At 50.6% G+C, this 21,705-nt stretch overlaps 1 protein-coding gene across 1 annotated transcript in view; it reads right to left on the bottom strand.

Moving 5' to 3' along the window:
- The window catches only part of CLIP2 (CAP-Gly domain containing linker protein 2), a 57,070-nt gene extending 46,888 nt beyond the window's left edge, over positions 1–10,182 (bottom strand). The window contains exon 1 of the mRNA XM_003794254.2: positions 9,992–10,182. Coding sequence (XP_003794302.1) covers positions 9,992–10,115 — 124 coding nt within the window. The 5' untranslated portion in view covers positions 10,116–10,182. The remainder of the gene's footprint in view (positions 1–9,991) is intronic.
- Between the last annotated feature and the right edge of the window lie 11,523 nt (positions 10,183–21,705).

The raw sequence follows: 21,705 nt of genomic DNA, 5'->3' as shown, positions 1-21,705 counted from the left end.
AAAAAAAAAAAAAAAAAAAGCAAAAAAGCACAAGTGGGACTGTATTTAGATATCACTGGATTCCCTCTCTTCTCACAGTGGGGAAAGTTCTATTAGGCAGAGTCTAGAAGGAAGTGGCTCCATCTGCTTAGAGAATCTGCTTCCCAAACCCTCTCCACCCCTTCCATATCAAAAACTGCTCTTGCTGGAGACACCATGGCCCCTTTACTGTCCCTGAAATAGTCCTGCCTGGCCCTGTGCTACCCAACCCTACTGACTCTCCTCCTCTCAAGGCTCCCTGCTCTATAGTGGCAGACCAGAGCCTTTGCCTCCTCCACCCCCACCAACTCTGGTGCCATCCCCACCACAGGGCAGCCTCTGCTGATACATGTAAAAGCTTAACTAGCTCTCCAGAGGAAAAAAAAAAACAACAAACCCTGATTTATAGTATTTGCCAATTTCCATGGTATAAACTCTCCTACCACAGCCAACCTGAAGCTGCCAATATGATGTCACTGAGCCGGGAGTTGGGAAGAGAGTGTATGGTATATAGTATTATTGCCACAGAGAAAATAGCCTTACAAATATGGATACTACAAAAGTCTTACAGGCAAATAGTGGTATTCTACTAGTACTATACCAGTTTTAAAACAGAAGTATTAGTAGTAAATACTAATAGAAATCATGAGTTGAATATTTATTGCTTGTTTGGGGACAAGGGGTCTCTCATGCTCCATCACCCAGTCTGGACCCTCAAACTTATAGGCTAACCAATTTTCCCACCTCAGTCTCCCATAGCAATGATTACAGGTGTGAGTCACTGTGCCTGGCCTATTACCTATGTCTTTGATATAATTTATTTTATAAGTACATACAATCTGATTTTTTAAAATGATGGCTGTGTTTAACAACTGGCTTGCAAAATTCCCAACAATTTCACAATTGGTTCCTATGAGCCAGCCTAGGTCAGCTGCAAGGTACCACTGATGCCACCACAGCCCATGCCCTGGAAAGGCGGCTCATCTAAAACCCATCTAAGTTCTCTACAGACTCCATAAATGAGAGATAGGCAGAGGAGGCAGAGAAGGACCACATCCCTGGCCTATCTCTAGCACAAGGAGTAGGTAGAGAGCATGCGAGAGGCAGGAAAAATGTTCTTCTCTCATCAGTGTACACTGGACCCCCCCCCCAAGTACACTGTACCCCCACAGTCTATCTTACTCCTGCAGCTAACTACATGCTACCTCATTTCTTCTTTATGGCTCACATCTGTAATCCTAGCACTGTGGAAGGTTGAGGTAGGTGGATTGCTTGAGCTCAGCATTTCCAGAACCAGCCGGAACAAGAGCTAGACCCCATCTCTACTAAAAATAGAAAAACTAGCCAGGTATTATGGCAGGTGCCTGTAGTCCCAGCTACTAGGGAGGCTGAGGCAAAAGAATCGCTTGAATCCAGAACTTTGAGGTTGTTGTGAGCTTCAATGACTCCATGGCACTCTACCCCGGGCAGACTTGAGACTTGGTCTCAAAAAAGAAAAAAAAGTCTCAGCACATGTAACTCAGCAGCTAGGGTGCCAGCCACATACATTAGCCCGGGTGCCAGCCACATACACTGGCCTGGGCCTGCCAAACAACAATCACAACTATAACCAAAAAATACCCAGGCATTGTGGCAGGTGCCTATAGTCCCAGCTACTTGGGAGGCTGACGCAAGAGAATCACTTAAGCCCAAGAGTTTGAGGTTGCTGTGAACTGTGATGCCACAGCACTCTACCAAGGGTGACACAGTGAGACTGTCTAAAAAAAAAAGAAAAGAGAGAGAGAGAGAGAGACACTAATAAATTCTCCTTGTAGAAGACCCCATGGTACAGCAAGAATAACAAAGTTGGTTCTCTAAGACAGATCTGTCCCCTGGCAGCAAGACCTGCCCATCCTGGCTTGTCCTGGGCATCCCCTAGAAGTTCACATACAACACCCTGAGCCCAAGGGACCCCCATCCTTAACTCTTGAAAAAGCTCCTTCACCATCCTCCCCACCCACTCATGCTCTCATGCCACAGACCTTACTGCTCTTCCCCACCTCTCCCGGAGGCCAGCTACTCACCAGGATCTAGCAACCACAGAGGAAAGTGCCCCTAAATCCAAACTTCCCTCTATGGTCTCAGAGACCCAGGAGGGGATTTCACACCCTGCTGGCACAGCAGCTCCTCGAAAGCCTACCTGCCTACCTGCACTGTAGCCCCTCCTCCACAGCCATCAGAACAGCAACCCCAGCCACATCATACCCCTACTGCATTTTAACTCTTGAAACAGGAATCAGTTTTCATGTAACCTTTGAATTTTATAATGAACCCATGATAATAAAAGTAATAAAACTAATTAAGTATAATAAAGATGAAACATAAATAATTTGGGGTAGAAAAAAAATAAAGGAAATGCACTCTTTGGCCCATTTCCCAAGGAAATAATTCAGAGAGAACAATCTGACTCACTGTCTTGTCCTTCACAAAAATAAAAAACTAAACTGAAGTGCCCCTGAACAGGGGAACAGTTACATAAGTTATGGTCAAGTCATTCAGATTATTAAGCAACCTTTAAAAATTACTTTTCCAGGTTATGTGGGGAAGCGTTCATGACGTGATACGGGGTGAGAAAGCAGAGTTCAGGACGGCCCCACACCCAGCACAGCACATGGATGTCAGGGTGTGGAGGCACGGGAACAGGGAACAGGATAAGAAGGAATCAGTTAAGAAAAACTAAGAGGGACCCTGCAGGGACCCACAATGATGACATGCCACCTACTGAGGAGTGTGACAAACTCAGGCCTCTGCCTCAATAGCCTCAGAGGGGAAAAAAGTATCCTATGCTAGGACCTCGCCCCTCAAGGAGGTGGTGACCTCCCTAATGTTCCACAGAATATAGTTCTGCAAGATGTCACTAGGCATCATGGAAAAAAAAATATCACTTCCAAGTTTAAATAAGCTTGAGAAGCAGCAGCTCAAATAAAGTTAAAGGTACTTTTCTGCAGGACTTTTCAGAGTCTTTAATGTGCCCACGAGAGCATCGCATCGTGACCACCAACCACCTGCCTTAAATACAGCACTTTCCTCATGGGATTACCTAAGGAAACCCCAGCTCCAACACTGCTCCCAGGTGGTCCCTTTGCATCTCTCCCCCTTCCCAACCCCACAGGGGGCTCCATTCTCCCTTGGTCAACATAGCTGCCTCCCACACTGCTGGGGTATGTGTCAGAGCTCCTCCCCAAAACAGAGCCGGAGAGATGGACAGGTGCCGATTCCCCTCTCCATCCCCAGTAGTCCCTGAGCTGAAATGCAGACTGGCTACCACCTGACTCCCCGTCCCTGGTAGCCCCCAAGGAACATGCATAAATGCTCCACACACCCTAAGCTCCTTTCTCTCCCACAGAAGGAGTTCAAAGGCAGAGGCCATGCAGGAAGGGATGGGGTCTCCACGGAGTTCCTCAGGGGAGTTAGCACTCCCACTGGGAGCACCCACCTGGGTCTACCTGCTGTCAGTCACTCTCACAGTGCCAATGTGACCTCAGTCCATCCTGACTACTGACCAAGCAGAGGCTCTTCTAGAGCTTATCCATCCCCCATGGCCACCCCAGGCTGGGGATCCCACACACACACTACGCTGCCACTGCAGCATCCATCCCCAGAAAAGGGACCCTCCACCCACCCATACTGGTCTGAGTGCTGATGACTGCACAGCGTCCTTCCTGAGCCAGATGGAACTTAGAAGCCCCTTCTGCTTCCCCCCCACACACTCCCAAGGCAGGAGAGCAGAGTCCCCACCCAGCAGGCCCAGTGGGGAACCCAGAGCGAGAGGACACGGGATGCTTACCCTGGAAAGAGCAGAGCCAGCTCCCCATGGAGAAGCCCTGCAGCCAAGCCACCGGGAAGGCAGGCGCTGGCAGGCGCTGGCAGCCAGGCCCCCACCCCGGCCAGATCGATGGTGGACGACGTCAGGAGCATTAGGAAGCAGCCCTGCCCCCGCCACCCGGCCACAGCACAGCGGGCTTGGCTTCCCTTGTCCTGACGCCATTACAAAGTTTAGGATGTGGTTAGTGGAAGACAGCAGAGAAGCTGACCTTGAAGGGATGAGTGCTGCCAGGGGCTGCAAGAGTCCTGGTTCTGCCTAGGTCTGCGCAGCATCTCGGACAAGTCACTTAAAGTGGGTCAATCCTACCTGCCCTCCCAGAGCCAGGAAGGTTCATGGAAGAGCACGGGTGCAAAGGAGAAAGATGTCACCCTCTGGAGGATGATGGCTGATGTCTGCCTGTGGGCCCACCTTGGATGCCTGGCTTTCTGGTCTGGAGCACCCACAGGGTACAGGGCATCTGAGCTCAGTAAGCCAGACTGAACCATTCAGGGCCCAGCCTTGTGTGAACCCTGAGGACTGGAGGACCATGTACAAGGGGTAGACCCTGCTCCAAGGGGGCAGCGGGTGCTGGTGGCCTGAGCTACCTCTAGACCCTCCCTACCACTCCCTACCCTGTAACTCATCTTTAAAATAGAAGAGCAGCCACCTCACTGGGTCACTAATGAGAAAGAAACAGGGTGAGGCACCTGCTACCGAGACTGCTCTTGGCATGGCAGGTGTCCACTGCGGGCTATCTCAGATGGGACAGCTCTGGGCTTGGGCCACAGTGTGAGAGGTGGGAGGGACCTGCCTTCAAGGACCTGCCTGCCCCATTGGAGGGGCAGGACAGAGGGGGTTTGGCAGGGCATGTGGTGGCACAGCACCCTGCAGGTCCTCACCCAGGCTACTATAGCACTGTCCTTGTGGGGGTGAAGGGGATTCCTTGTCGGCACCTGCCCCTACCTTATGCTCAGAACTAGACCCCTGCTCCTGCCTCAGACCCATGATGAGCTGCAAACACCCAGGCCTGCTCTTCCCTCCCTGCTGGGGCCCAGCGTCCGCCCCGGTCCCCTCCCCACCTCACATCTTCAAATACCTCAATCCCCAAGGCCTTTGCAGCCAGTCTCCCCTCTGCCTGGGTGATCTTCCCCTAACCATAGCTGGATTGGCTCCCACTTGTCACTTGGATCTTTGCCCAAATGTCACTGCCTGAGCTAGGCCTTCGCTGAGCACCCCACCTGCAGTGGCCTCCAGTTGCACTCCATCACATGCAGCTGGGCTGTCCCCAACCTCTGCACCATCCAGGCTTTTATGCCCAAGTGGATTCCAAACAACCTTCCTGCTAACCTGCTTTGTCCACCTCTCCCTTTCAGTCCTGGGGCCACCTCTTGGTGAGAAATGCCCTCAAACGTCCCCCTCAAATGCTTCTGCCTGTCCCACAGCTCTGGGGACACAGGCCCTTCTGTCCCCACCAAGCGGGCGGTAGGGGCACCAGTCCAGGCCTGTCCCTCAGTCAGACCCTCTGCCAGAGGCTGAGCTCATGCTTTGGGAGGCAGCCACAGCCCTGTTCCCAGGGCAGAGATACCCCCTCCCCCCAAACCATAGCCAGGCTCTGGGCTCTGCCAGACCCATCCTGAGGTGCCCTGTGCCCCACACATGGTCTCAGCCTCTGATGGGGGGTGGGCACCTCTAGCCCCTTGGAGAGCAGATGGCCGAGTGCAAGGCAGAGTGAGGGAGCCTGAGGGACCAATAGGACTGAGGAGACTGTCCTCCCTGGCGCTACTGCCTGTCCCTCCTCCCTACAAGCTCTTGTTACTCCAGACCCTGGAACAGGAACAAAAGAAGCCCCTTTCCCTCTCAAAGGGTTTTGCTGCCCGGGCCAACTGTTCCTGGCTGCCCACCCACTCCCCCAGCCTGGGTGTCTGGCTTGGCTCTGCTCTGTGAAGCAGCATCATGGCCAAAGTGGAGAGGGAGGGAACCACCAAGCCCAGCAGCAGCCTCTGCTGCCATCACCCCAAGGTCAGGCATGGGGGTGTGGCTCTCCAATCAATCTCAGCATTCATAGAGGGACCCTCCTCTCTCTCAACAGCCCCATGGTCTGGGGGGGTCTAAGCAGAGGCAGACTGCTCAGCCCCAGCCTTCAGGGGCTCCCAGACCACCAGGCAGTGCATCTAGTAAGCAACCGGCAGGCCAAATGCCACATTTCCCTTGAGGGCTTGTTATGCAGCCATTCAAAAGGACAGCAAAGTGACACTGTGGTGGCACAGGGTGGTGCTGTCCACAGAACACAAAACATGAAAAAGTAAAATGTGAAACTGGGTACAACCCACAATTTAACTATTTAAAACACCAAGTTGTGTAATAGGGAATGCAGTCATGGATCACTTAACGACAGGGATATGTTCTGAGAAATGCTTCAGTAGATTTTGCCATTGTGTGAAATGTCATGCAGTGTCTTCACACAAACCTAGGTGGTACAGCCTACCACACACCTAGGCTAGGTGGCCTAGTGGCCTGTTGTTCTTAGCTGCCCACCTATATAGAATGTTACTATATGAATACTGGAGGCAACTGTAACAGAATGGTAAGTATTTGTGCATCTGAACATAGAAAAGGAACAGCAAAAATATGTTATAAAAGATAAAATGGTCCATCTGCACAGGGCACTTACCAGGAATGGAGCCTGCAGGACTAGAAGTGTCTCTGGGTGAGTCAGGGAACAGTGCGTCAATGTGAAGGCCTGGAACATCACTGTATGCTACAAACACTGCGCAGAGTACGCTAAATTTATTTTTAAAATAAAGTAATTGCGCTATGACATCACCTCGGCAATAGGCATTTTTCAGCTCCATTATAATCTTATGGGACCACAGTACACTAAAATGTGGTTCTCCAGTGCATGACTGCCTACCATGGGGAAGCCTGTGATTAGGTTAACTGGGTAAGGGGTAAGGGCTAGGTTCAGGGATAATGGACATTTCTTCTTTTATCATTTTCAAATTTTTTTGGTAATGAGATTATGGATGGCGAAAGGAAAAGAAATTAATCCTTAATGAGGTTTGTACCTGTAGGCATTTCACATTCATTAACTCATTTGATCCCATCAGGGAGATGCTATTAACCCATCTGTGACTCAGAGAGGTTAAATAACTCTCTCAGGATCACACAGCAGGGGCAGAGGTCGGGGGTGGGACAGCTGGATCAGAATTCAGGCCTCTCTTGGTCAAGGAAGAGCACTAAGGAAAGACCCAGAAGGTACATCAAGGCTCACTCACTATTTATGCCCTAGCCACAGAGTTGGGCCAGGCTTGTGCCCTTTTCCAGCCACCAGGCAACACACCCCATCCCCCAGTGGACCAAGCTCTGCCTGCTTGATGCCTTTGCTCATGTCCTTCCCCCACTGCCCTGCTGGCGTCTCCTCCTCTTTTTCACACTCACAGTCCCCAATCCCACGCCTATCCTCAAGGCTGAGCTCACTCAGGCTTCTTCTAAGAAGTCTTCTGTGATTGCCCACTCAGGGTAGGGAGCCCCTTGACCTCCCACAGACTGGTATTGAGTGCAGATGTCCTTGCATGGATGACCACAGGCCTCCTCACAGGTCTCCCCACTCCTGCTCTTAACCGCACAACCCATTCTCACAGTGGCGCAAAGGATGTGAACAAGGTCTGGTCACTCCTCTGCTAACATCCTCCAGCACTTCCCACCACATTCTGCTCCTCACAATCTACCCCTGTGCCCTCTCCACACTCCCCTCCACCCAGACTTGTCTTCTCTCTCTCTCTCTCTTTTTTTTTGTGAGACAATAATCTCACTATGTCTCCCTTGGTACAGTGCCGTGGCATCACAGCTCACAGCAACCTCAAACTCTCGGGCTTAAGTGATTCTCTTGCCTCAGCCTCCCAAGTAGTTGGGACTACAGGTGCCCGCCACAACGCCCGGCTATTTTTTGTTGCAGTTGTCATTGTTGTTTAGCTGGCCTGGCCAGGTTCGAACCCGCCTGCCTCGGTGTATGTGGCCAGCGCCATAACCACTGAGCTACAGGCGCCGAGCCTTCTCTTTCTTAACAAATTCATTCCTTCTGTAAGGCCTTTGTATCACCCACACCCTCCTGCACCCACCATTTTCTCTTGTTTGGTTTCTCATCGCTCAGGACTCCCTCCCACGAGTACAGGAGGATTTGCCACCTTGGGCCAGGGCCTTCAAATGAAGCTATACTGCGCAGGGCCTACCTGTGTGGGTCTGCCTATGGGCTCCACCCCACGGCTTCCTCATCCATTCACTGTTCATGCTGCCTGTCTGACCCTGCCAGGGACCTGATCCAGCCAGCTGCCCCTGCCTTTGACTCAAACCTTCCTTAACCCCCTAGGTGCCAGAGAGTCCAGTCTGGCCTCTGGTTGTTTTTGTCCCTCTAAATTTCTGTGCCAACCAGATGAGATGGGCAGCATTCTATACTACTGGCTAGAGCATAATCAGAGCAAGGACTTGTGCCAAAAGATGTCATCACAGCATTATTTATCAAAGCAAGAAATAAGAATCAACTAAGATTTTCTTTTTTTTTTTTTTTTTGAGACAGAGTCTCATTTTGTTGCACCCCATCGAGGGCCATGGTGTCATACCTCACAGCAACCTCAGACTCTTGGGCTCAAGCAATTCTCTTGCCTTAGCCTCCCAAGTAGCTGGGACTATGGGCACACAGCACAACGCCCAGCTATTTTTAGAGATGGAGTCTCGCTCTAGCTCAGGCTGGTTTTGAACTTGTGAGCTCAGGCGATCCACCCACCGTGGCCTCCCAGAGTACTGGAATTATAGGCATGAGGCACTGAGCCTGGACAACAACCACAATTTTCCCCTGCATTCCCGTAGAGAATGGGTAAGAAAATGTTTCAAATTCCCCCAATCACACTCTACTTGGTTTCAAACATCCCTGTGCCTTCCCAGTTATTAGGATAAAAGTGAAACTCTCTGCACACCCCAGGGCACCTCGCTCTGGTCCACCTGCATCACACCAGGCTGCTCTTCTCTGTTCCATCCACACTTGCTTCCCCTCCCTCCTCTGTACCCACATGGCTCCTTTCTGCCATGGAGTCTTTGCTCATGCTGTTCCCTCTGCCTGGAATGCCCTCCCCTCTTACCCAGAGAATTGTCACCCTCTAGACATCAGCTCCCCCATCCCCTCCCAAGGGAAGCCTCTTCTGACCACCTAGACCTGGTCAGGCCACTGTCACAAGGTCTGGTGACATTCAGCCTCCCTTACCAGACTGGGAACCCCATGAGAGCTGGGACCCTTTCGACAAAGCAAGCCTTCAATTTCTATTCCTTGACTGGAGAGAGTATTTTACAGCCAGTCAAAATGATGTACATGGGAAGTTGTTAATGACATAAAAAAAAAATGCACTTGATTATATGAATGAAAAGCAAAAAATAGGTTTTTAAGTTGTATATGCAGCAGGATTACAAAAAGGTAACAAAAGGAGGTGGAAAGAGGCACAACAAAATAATAGTAGTTGCTATTAGGAGGTGGGATTTGGGCAATTTTACCCCTGAGTCAAACTTTCTAAATATTCCAGAGTGGGCTAGCTTGCAATTTATCATCGTAAATAGTAAATAAGTAACGCTCTGGCTGCTGCTCTCAGGGCTGGGGCTTCCTGCCAGGACACCTGACCCTGTCCCCTGCTTGCAGACACCCTCTGCCCACCAGCAGGACGACCATGGGTCAGACAAGGAACGGCTAACGGGTGCAGGTCTGGGTAGCAGCAGATGGCAGGTGGGAAGATACAGACCTGGAAAATCTGGCAGCACAATTTCAGAGCCGGGAAGGGGATGCAGGGAAAAGAGAGGCTGGAGTTTGAACCCTGGCTGTATTTTACTGAGTGACCTTGGGCAAGGTACCAGAGCCTCCTGAACCCCCATTTCTTCATCTGTAAATGGGGCCAACAGTGATTCCCACCTTCCAAAGCATGCATCACAGCCTGTTCCATAGTTCATTTTTAAAGGGTTCACAGCCAAACAAAGTTCCAGTGAACCACTGACCTGAGGCTGGTCACAGAGTAGCCTCTATTCCTGGGTTCTCCCAGAAGATCCCCTTTTCCCACGAAACCCCCTAACACCATCACCCTTGGCCCTTCGTACCTTCCTTAGAGCCAGTGGTTGCTGCTGCCGCCGAGGCTGAAGCTGACCCTGTGGACGTCCGGCCCACAGGACTGGAGTGTTTCCCTCCACGACCGGGGGGTTTCAGGCCGCTGGGCTTCTGCATGGTGGCGCCACTTGGCAGATGGATGAAGGTAAGTGGAGGTCACATCCTTTCTGTCATCTTCACTCGCCTGCAAGTAGAGGACAAGAGAGATGATGTCATAACGTCACCAGATGCTGGAGTACTGGTTGGCCCCCTGGCACACTCTGACACTGACGGGGGGCCTTCATAGGATTCTAGCACCCCCTATCCTGTAAAGCAGAAACCATCATCACCCTTATTTTCTAGATAGGGAAACTGAGGCACAGAGCAACATCAAGCATGGGCCCAGGTCGCAGAACATGGCAATGGGTATCCCAAGACACATATCCTACTCTGCTGGACTGCGAGATTGGGCGTGCTCTCTCTGGAGCAACCAACAGGCCTGGAAGTCTGAAGCAAGGGCTGAATTAACCCCAGGAGCCCCCCACATGCAAGTCAGCACACCACCAACAGATTGCTGCATGTTCTGACACACACAAGCAACCCTGTGGGTCACTTTCCAATGGCTCCCAAGGACCAGCCAGCAATACACATCCATCTCAATGTAGGATAGAAAGCCAAACCCTTCTCAGTGGCCACGTGCCAGCTCTCAGCTCACCATCCCAGCACCTGCCTACTCTATCCCAGGCATGGGGACAAATACACCAAACAGCTTAACCTCATTCCCCTCCCTTGCCCTTGTGGGCCACCTGCCTCAAGCCCCTATCAAAGCATTCTAGCCATGACCTCTGCCTGCCTTTCCACCTTAAAGCAGAGGAGGCGCACACAGCTCACAGAGGCACTAATGCCCTATAAAGGGGATCCCTAAAGCGGGACACAGCCTCCAGGCTCCAAGGTGACTGGTTTAGGCTGGGGGTCAGATGGCAGCAATATGAGACAGGCTGCAGGGGGCTCAAAGGGGTTGACAAGCCCACTTACCCTGGCCTCTTCTCCCACTGGCTATGCTCACAACCCTCTCCTGCACCAAATATTTACAGAGGACTCACCATGGACAAGGCTCCATCCCTCCCCAGACTGATAGGCAGGACTCAGCCTCTGCTCTGGGAACACAGTGTCTGGGGGGAGACAGAGCACCATGGTTGGATAGAGGGATCTAGGCAAAAGCATCCCTGAGCCTCAGGCCCTTGGGAATGCAGGAAATCAGTAGCCTCTGGGCACTCAGTTCTGAGGCAGTGGAGGATGCCACACACCTTACCTATGCAGCCATATCCTTGGTCACAGAATTGTACTCCTATCTATCTATTTATTTATTTTTGAGACAGAATCTCACTATATCCCCTGGGTAGAGTGCTGTGGCATCACAGCTCACAGCAACCTCAAACTCTCAGGCTTAAGTGATTCTCTTATCTGAGCCTCCCAAGTAACTGGAACTACAGTTACTGCCCTGCTGGGTGTTTTTGGTTGCAGTTGTCATCATTGTTTAGCACATCCAGGCCGGGCTTGAACCCGCCAGCCTTGGTGTATGTGGCCAGCGCCCTACCCACTGAGCACTGCCTTTACTCCCTTTTAGAAGATCCTTTTCTCCATTCTCAACCCACAGGACTTCTGTGGGCTGAACCTACCTACTCCTAGAGGGGACACAGGATCAAGATCCAGGCCTGGCCAGGCCATTTGGAGTCTCTATGGTTGGCTGGGGAAAGATCACATGACCCAAGGAGCACCAGGCCTGCACTGTGACTGGAACTTTTAGGAAGAGCTGTCCTCCTTGCTCTGGGGTTGCCTGAGTAGAAGCCGGAAGCTGCAGGGCCATCCTGGTTACCGCACGGTAGAGCCTGCCAAGGAACAGTGCCAATGAAGAGTCTCTGCATCTGGAGACCTGGATCCTGCTGAGCCTGAAGCTGGAACTTGAGCTCTTTACTTACATCAGCCAACAAATCCCCACAGTATTCTCTTTTGATTGCCTAATTCTGTGCGAATAACACTATCATGGGCACAAAAAAGTTCTGACTAATATAGAAGCCAACCCATAATGCCCGTAGCAGGAATGTGCAAAGTGTTCTCAGGCCGGCAAGATGAGTCAGCGATGTGAAGGATCGACTCCTCCTGCGGGCTGTCAGCTACCAGAGCAGAGAAAAATGAGCTCCCCAAGGCACACTGTAGCGGTGCCTACATGCCCAGGTGAGCTGGAGGGTAGCACAGGCATGCCTGCCAGCCCTGGCCCAGCCCCCCGCACCTGCCAAATCCAACACTCCATGCCCTGGTCCCCAAAGTATTCTGGGGATCAGGAGTCACTTAATAAGTACAGGGCATGAAGTTGGCTCCCTTGCTCCCCAGAACTTGGCGTCACTAAGAAGCTGGACTACAGGCTTCCCATGTGCCCTCTGTGAGCCTGATTAGGCTGGGTTAGCAGTCCTGAGTCAGCCAGGGCAAGTGGCAGTGATCTGTTGTAACAGCGACTGTCCCACTCTTTGGGTGGACCAAATGAGTCTCCTGCTCCAGTGGCTCAGCCAGGGGACCCGCTGACCTAGGAAGTCCTGACGCAGAGCCCGGGCAGGTGAAGCAGAGGAGGGTGCATCCCAGGGATTGAGGTGAGGCGCAGGAACTCCTTCCCCTTCAATTCCTACCACTACCACCACCACCCCCGGGGCCTCATTCCTGCCCAACACCTTCCCACAGAGAAAACAGCTACACATCATATATCTAATAAAGAACTTATCTTTAGGATATACAGTAAACCTTACAAATCACCAATAAGACAACCCAATGAAAAAATGAGCAAATATCTGAATACACATGTCGCCAAAGAAGATACACAGTCAGTAAGCACAAGAAAAAATGACTAATGTCATTAGTCACCATGGTGGTGCAGATCAAAAAACCTCAGGACACACCACTTCACACCACCAGAATGGCTAGAAATTTCACAAACGGACAATACCTAGCGCTGGTGAGGATACAAAGCTGGAATACTCGGTGTTGGTGGAAATGAAAAATGGTACCACTACTCTGGAAAACAGCTGGGCAGTTTCTTAAAAGTTAAATATATATACACTAGTTGACCCAACTACCCAAGAGGCATAAAAATATGCATCTACACAAAGTTTTATGAACAATGTTCACAGTACCTTTATTCGTAACAGCTTCGAAGTAGAGGGCCCATCAACTGGCGAATGTGAAAACAAAAGAAGTATATCTACCTAATAACAGAATAGCACTCGGCCGTAATAAGGAACTATTGATACATGTGGCAAATGTGGATGAACCTTAAAACATATGCTAAGGGGAAGAAAACAGACACAAAAGACTACATACACATTGTACGATTCCACTAGTATAGAATCTCAAAGCTACAGACACAGGGCAGATCAGTAGTTACCTGGGCTTGAGAACAGAAACTGACTATAAACAGGCACAGAGAATTTTCTGGGTGGTAGAAATATTCTAAAACTGGACTGTGGTGATGGTCACACAACTGTATGCTTATTCTTAAAAGTCAAACTATACACATAATATATGGGTGAATTTTATGGTATGTAAATCAAACCTCAATCTTTTTAAATTTATATAAAATATAAGATCCTTAAAGGCTCCCACCAAAGTCAGTGTGATGGTCTGCAACGTCCTCAGCTCTCTTCCCTTCCCTCTACCACTGCAGCCCACCCTGACCCACTCTACTCCAGCCACACTGGCCTTCAGCAACTCGTGACTCATACTAAGCATCCTCCAGCCTCAGGACCTTTGCACATGCTCTTCCTCTACCTGGAATGCTTTTCCCTTAAATAACCCAAGATTGTTGTTCATCTCCTCCAAGTATCAGCTCAAATATGCCCTTCTAAGATTACAACCCCTACTTTCCCCCAATGCACTGTGTTTTTCTCTACTGTATAAAGACAGGGTCTGTTTTGTTTGCTATGATATCCTTAGTCCTGAACAAGGATGTCTGGTACATACAAGTGCTTAACAGATCACTGTTGAGTAAATAAATGAATAAATGATACTGGTCCATAGGGTGAGAAGCCCAGGACACATTTCTCACCTCCTTAGGACCCAGCATCCAGGACAAAATGGCTCATGGTGATCAGCCCAGCTGGCTATCCAACTCCAACTCCACAGCTTGTCAAGCAGCTGGTCTGGCTCCCTGTTGGCAGGCATGCCCTTTGAGGCAGGGACTCGGGGTGACAGCTATGTCCTTGGCACGGAGGTGCCCCAACCAGCCTTGCTGTGGTGACCCTGCCTGTCCTCACCACCTCTTGACTCTGGTCCACCTCCTGGACACTTGCTGCTTGCGGCTTTTCTCCCACCTGCTTCACTTTACCTATTCAAACCACATGTGAACACCTAGCCCATTACCACCTCCTCCAGGAAGCCTCCCAGGGCCTCTGGCCCACAGAATCCCCAGGATCACATGAGAGCCGAGGAAGAGAGCATCCACCGTTCTTGTCCATCCTCTCCTGGCCTCCTGAGCACCCCAAGGTGTGCCCTGGGAACTCAGCCAGTCCTGGCACCATGATCCGGAAACCCCGTGTGACAGCACATATGCAGCAGCCCAGAGGACAGAGACCTTCAAGACCACAAATTCCAGGGAAGGCCTCCAGAGCCGCCTTCCTAGTTCTCCATGAGGCTGGCAGCCTCCAGGATGAAGCATCTACTGTCTTCCAGGCCCTGAATGAACATGGCCTCATGAGTCCTTGCCTCCGACGAGGGGGTGGCCCTCTCCCAGGGAGAACATCAGAGTTCAGAGAAGTTCAGGAACTCACCAAAGTCACACACTGCTCAACAGCTGTGCTGGAACCAGACCTCCCTGGAATAACATTTGTGAGACCCTGGCCTCTGGGGACAGCGCCCACTTGACACGACTAACAAAAGAGACCAGGGAGCTGGCAGGATAGGAGAACTAAGGCAGCATTCAGTCAGGCCTGGCCACCCCTGTGGCGGCGAGCAGCCCCTGTCCCTGAGGAGCACCCGGAAGGAGGGAAGAGAAGAATAGTGAACAGGAAGAGGGGGAGGCCAACCGTCCTTTTGTGACTCAGCCATGCTCGTGGGATAGAGGAAGAGAGAGGGTTTCTTGGGAAAAGCTGGGACATGGTGATAAATTGGCTGCTGGCCACACTGTGGTGGACGTGGGGGGAGTTAAGCCTCGTGCAGCCCAGACCTACTCCAAGGGAGCCCTTGGCCTAGTGAAAGCCTCAGTTTCATCACCTGTGAAATGGGGTACAAGCATCGCTGCCTCATAGAAGCACCAAAGACCCAAGAAGATATGCCAGGACTGTCCCTGGCTGCCTGGTATACAACCCTGTTCAGGAGGGCAGTGGCCATTACTCTCTAGCCGCCACGATGATCCCTAGAGGTCCTGTGCCCAGACATGGCGGGCAAGAGCAGATGACATTCAGACCAACAGGCCCCCTTTGTGCCACCTCAAATGCCATTTACTGAAGACAAGCCCAGGCTGCATTGCAAGGTTTCCATTTCAGCTGCCCGGGGGTGGCGGGCTGCAGCCTCAGAACTCTCTGCCAATCAGGGCCCTGACAAGAGGAAGGAAAGTGCCAAATAGGGCAGTGGAAAGCCCGGCTTGTCAGCCAGCATCGTCGTGAGGCGAAGGAGGCGGGCACCAGGAAGTGGGCGCACCTGCTGAGACCCTACCATGGCTGACCTTGGGCACCCCCCAGGAGGGGCAGGCTTTTGGCAGGGATGTAGCCGCTAGCTGAGGCCCGGCCTCAGAGATCCTGGCAGTCAGTGTGCCCATACCCCTGCCTCCTGAGCTATGACTCATGTGTAGGGCCCACACAACACCCAGAGGTGGACTCAGTGTATCCTCTGCTCACTTGCCACCACCCGAGGCAAGAAGCACACGGCGCCTTGGAGAGACAAGAGCTCCGCAACAGGGAGCCTGGGCAAGGGGTTGGGTGAGGTGAAGGCAGAGGGCCTGGGGCCTGGTAGGGGAAACTGCAGAGGCAGAGGCACAGACTACGTTTCCCTGGGCTGTCCAGACAGCTAGGATTTAGTGTGGCTGATATGGGGGTGGGGAAGGATATGAGGGACAGACTGGCAGATGAGGAGCCCCAGGTGGACTTTGAGTAAAGGTCCAACATCCAGACAAGCATGTCAGCAAGGTAATCTGGGTGGGGGGGCATGAGGGACAGGGAGGCTGGAACTGAGATGCCAGGAGGGGATAGGAGAAACCAGGGGCTAGAAGGGACCACAGGACACCAACTCGAGGGCATCTCAATGACGATGGGTGGGAACGGGACCAGCCTTTGTAGAGAAGGTGCCAGGCTGGATGACGCCCTAGCAGATAGCTTGAGAGCTCCCAGACCTCTCCCAGCATCAGGGAAAGGCAAACCCAAGGCCACATCAGATGGGCCTGCAATGCCAAGGGCTGGAACCACAGCACAACAGGCTGGTGGGTGCAGATGGGTATAGCACCTGGGCTGGGTATCTGACATGAGGTGCAGTGGGGAGCTGGCTGGTTCCTAGTGGGTTGTCACCAGGAAACTCAACCTCATGGCCCAAGAGTAGGGTGGCCAGATTTTAACATCAGTAAGGCGGGACAACATGGGGCGGGGGCGGGGGGGCAGGAGACAGGGCTGGGCAGGGCCTGACAACAATGCAAACTTTGACAAGCAGTTCTCGATAATCACTTCTCAGCAATTATTTGTTATTATTATAATTTAACATTATAAAATTAACAAAAATAATATAAAACTCATATTCTGGCGAAACAGCCACATGGCAGCCGAAAACCGTATATTCCCTTCTTGTTCTCCCGCCCGTTCGTGCATTCTTTCCCAAAATCGGGACTTTTTTAAAACGCCGCAGGATGTCTGGTCACCCTACCCAAGAGGCAACCACAGGACACTCACTGCTGCCCTCCAGGTAAGAGCAGGGAGGTGGGCTTTGGGGGACGGGGGACAGGGGACTGGGGCAGGGTAACTGGAGACTCTGTTTACATTTCTGAGGTTTGCTTCTTAGCCCCACCAGATGTACATGGGTATTCAATTTTTCTCTTCTATTCCTCAGAATGCTTGAAATATTTCTTAACCAGCTGCGCTCAGTGGCTCGTGCCTATAATCCTATCACTCTGGGAGGCCAAGATGAGTGGACTACTTGAGCTTAGGAGTTTGAGACCAGCCTGAGCAAGAGACCCTGACTCTACTCAAAATAGAAAAATTAGCCAAGCAACTTGGCAGGCATCTGTAGTCCCAGCAACTCGGGAGCACCTACTAAGGCAAGAGGATCACTTGAGCCCAAAAGTTTGAGTTTGCTCTGAGCTGTGACAGACACCACAGCACTCTACCCAGGGTGACAGAGTGAGACTCTATCTCTGTTGCCCAGGCTAGCGTGCCATGGCATTAGCCTAGCTCACAGCAACCTCCAACTCCTGGAGTTAAACAATCCTCCTGCCTCAGCCTCCTCAATAGCTGGGACTATAAGCACTCATTACAATGCCTGGCTAATTTTTCTATTTTTTGTAGAGAGAGAGTCTTATTCTTGCCCAGGTTGGTCTCAAACTTCTGAGCTCAGTCACCCTATCTCAGCTTCCCAGAGTGCTAGGATCACAGGCATGAGCCAGCCCTCTTAACCACTTTCTAAGCAAAAAACATGAGAAGGAGCATTGAAACCATCCCCTCTATTGCATCTCCACTGAGGAGTGAGGGATGGACACAGAACAGACTGGACCTCTATAGGGGCTGACATCCAGGCCAAGGCCTCCAAATCCAACAGCAAGCCCTTATCTGGGCATGATGGGATCTCCCCCTGTCTTGCTCCCCACCAAGGAACATCAATGTCCACACCTGCAATAGCACCCAGTGACACCCAATCCCGTATCCCCTGGGATCCAGTGGGATCCTAGGTGTGACCACTCCATGTTGGCCCCACTGCCCATCCCATTCAGCTTGTGAGGAAGTTCACTTTGTCTGCATCTGATTGAGGCTCCAGGAATGTGAGCAACTCAACTTAGGTCACCCAGTGGTGAAGCTGAAGTCCCTACATCCTCCCTGCCCAGTGCAGGCAGAGGAGGCAGAGCTAGATAGTCCCTCCTTGCAAGTCTTGCCAGTTCTCAAGTGGAAGCCAGGGCTCCAAGCCTTACACCAGCTTCCCCTTGGGCCTGGGAGAGAAGGCAGGCTAGTGCCTGTCCCCCTGTGCCCCTGACCCCACACCCACCCTCTGCTCTCACAGTGGCAGCCAGCTCAGGCTGTGCAGGCCCACCATTCAAACAGCTGCTGGCCAGTGTGAGGGGAAGAGGGAAATCCAAGAACAGGGTGGGGGATGGGTTACAAGTCACCCTGAAAGCACTGAGAGGCCTGGCAGCCATCATTAGTGGAGGCAACTGAGAGCAGTATGGGGACGAGGTCCACCCAGGCATCAGGGCCGACCTGGGGCTGGAACCCAGGCTTGAGGACCAATGTGGCTTCAAGAAGGGGAGAGGGGGCTCGGTGCCCATAGCTCAGTGGTTACGGCACCATCCACATGCACCGAGGCTGGCACGTTCAAACCAGGCCCAATCCAGCTAAACAACAATGACAACTGCAACAAAAAATAGCCAGGAGTTGTGGCGGGTGCCTATAGTCCCAGCTACTTTGGAGGCTGAGGCAAGATAATCGCTTAAGCCCAAGTGTTTGAGGTTGCTGTGAGCTGTGACACCACGGCACTCAACCAAGGGTGACACAGTGAGACTCTATCTCAAAAAAAAAGGTAGGGGAAGGGAGATGAAGCTGGGAAGATGACAGTGCAGGGCAGGGAATGCTGTGTGGCTACATAGACAGAGTATGGGGACACTTAAAGTCTGTGGCTCTGTTGGCTAGGGTCCCTCAGCAGGCCTGGGAGAAGGGTCTGGGAATAACTATAGCTTAAGTTGCTCTCTGTCCCACCTTTATTCCTATTTTACAGAATGAGAAACCAAGGCCCAGAGCAAAGGAAACATTTACCAAAGTTCATAAAGTAAGTGAACAGGACAATGAGATTCAACTGCCCAAATGCAGAAAACCTGTGCTGGGCAAGAGTGTCCCCAAATCCAGATGGAGTCTAAGGTCCAGGCTGGTGAGAGGTCTGCTGAAGTGAGCCAGGAATTGGGCACAGGAATACAGATGTGGGCTCCAGCATCCTGCTTCCTAGGCCAGGGTGCTGACCCAGTCATCTTTCACTCTATCGGGCACCCTCCCTGAGGTCAGAATTGTACATGCAACTAAAGTTACCCCTGAGTGAAGGACAGTCTTTTACAGTAAGTGATGATGGGCCAACTGGTTAACCACATGGGGGGTAAAACTCATGATCTCTCCTGTGGTCAACAGAATAATGGTCCTAACAATGACCATGTCCTCATCCCTGGAACTTGGAAATATGTTACATTACAGAGTAAGGGGAACTAAAAGAAACATGGGATGGGCTCGGCGCCTATAGCTCAACAGGCTAAGGCGCCAGCCACGTACACCTAAGGTGGCGGGTTTGAATCCTCAGCCCGGACCCGCCAAACAACAATGACGGCTGCAACCAAAAAATAGCCGGGCGTTGTGGCGGGCGCCTGTAGTCCCAGCTACTTGGGAGGCGGAGGCAGGAGACTCGCTTGAGCCCAGGAGTTGGAGGTTGCTGTGAGCTGTAATGCCACAGCACTCTACCCAGGGGGACAGCTTGAGGCTCTGTCTCAAAAAAAAAAAAAAAAAAGAAACATGGGATGAAAGTTGTAACCACTTGACCTTGAGATGCAGAGATTATCCTGGATCACCATGGAGAAAAGGGAAGCAGGAAGAAAGAAACCAAAGAGAGGGCAGTTAGCAAAGGACACAATCTGACATTATTGGCTTTTTTTTTTTTTGAGACAGAGTCTCACTCGATCATCTTGAGTAAAGTGCCATAGTGTCACAGCTCACAGCAACCTCAATCTCCTGGGTTCAAGCGATTCTCCTGCCTCAGCCTCCTAAGTAGCTGGAACTACAGGTGTGCACCACCACACCCAGCTAGGTTTTTGTTTGTTTGTTTTAAGCAGAGATGGGGTCTTATTCTTGCTCAGGCTGGTCTCAAACTTCTAAGCTCAAGCAATCTACCACTTCAGCCTCCCAGAGTGCTAGGATTACAGGCATGAGCCACTGCATCCAGCCTGACATTACCGGCTTAAAAGGTAAAGGACGGGGCTATGAGCCAAGGAATGTAGGCATCCACTAGCAGAAGGTGGCTAAGAAAGAGTTTATCTCCTAAAATGTCCAATAGGTACACAGACCCACAACACTTATTTTAGCCTGCTCCATTTCAGACTTCTGACCTCCAGATCTGTGAGATAATAAATGTGCTACCAAGTTTGTGGTAATTTATTGCAGCAGCAATACAAAACTGATACACTTATTTTACCATGAACAAAAATCCCAATTCCAGATGGACATTAGATCTAAATGTGAAGGACAAAACTGTAAAGTTTTTACAAGGCAACACAGAAAAAGATCTTCATAGTAATAGGCAAAGGTTTCCTAAACAGGACACAGAAGTGCTGAAAATAAGGGAAGAGATGGATAAGCTGGACAATATTAAGAGCTTTTGTATATCAAGTGATTATCACTGAGAGAGACAGAGGCTGAAATGGCAAGCCACAGAGAGAGAGAAGACATGTACAGTTCCTATGTTCTACAAAACCCTATGACCCAGCAATTCCACTCCTAGGTATATTCCCAAAAGAAATGTGTACGTGTGCTGACGTGAAAGTACGTGGGGAAAAGCAAAAGAAATGTGCATGCACATACATGCACGAAGCAATATATACTGAGTACTCCTTGACAGATGGAAGTAACCCAAATATCCATTACCAACAGAATGAGTTAAGAAATTGTGGTTTGTTCACACAATGGAATAACGCACACCAATGAGAATAAACCACATGAAACAACGTGCACGAACCTTGTAATTATAATACTGAGTGAAAGAAGTCAGATTTAATAAAAATATGTATAATATGAGGGTATGCTTCCATTTAAATAATAGTTTTAATTAAGATTAATAGAATTAATCAAATAAGTCAGATTTCATAAAAATATGTATAATATGAAGGTATGCTTCCATTTAAAATGAAGTTCTTAACTTCTTAGGCTTTTGGCTAAGATCAAGTATAAAATGAAGTTTGAAGACAGGCAAAATTCACCGATGGTGTCAGAGTCAGGGAAAGGGTTATTATTACCTTTAGGAAAGAAAAGTGAGCAGAGTTTTTGGGAGCTGACAGGTCTGATTCTCAATTTGGGTGCCTGTTTCAGAGACATTTCAGTTTAAGAAAATTCAATGAGCTGTTCACTTACAATGTTTATACTTTTCTGCATAGAGGTTGTATTTTCATTAAAAGTTTTTAAAAATTCCTGGGCGGTGCCTGTGGCTCAGTGAGTAGGGCACTGGCCCCATATACCGAGGGTGGTGGGTTCAAACCCGGCCACAGCCAAACTGCAACAAAAAAATAGCCAGGCACTGTGATTGTGGCGGTGCCTGTAGTCCCAGCTACTTTGGAGGCTGAGGCAAGAGAATCACTTAAGCCTCAGGAGTTGGAGGTTGCTGTGAGCTGTGACACTACGGTACTCTACTGAGGGCAATAAAGTGAGACTTTGTCTCTTAAAAAAAACAACAACAAAAAAAAAGTTTTTAAAAATTCCCTAGGCGGTGGCTCAGTGCCTGTGGCTCAAGTGGCTAAGGCGCCAGCCACATA

This window comes from Otolemur garnettii, unplaced genomic scaffold, assembly GCF_000181295.1.
Source record: "Otolemur garnettii isolate 467f Iridium unplaced genomic scaffold, OtoGar3 scaffold00077, whole genome shotgun sequence".
NCBI lineage: Eukaryota > Metazoa > Chordata > Mammalia > Primates > Galagidae > Otolemur > Otolemur garnettii.
This window is presented reverse-complemented; position numbering and strand designations above follow the sequence as displayed.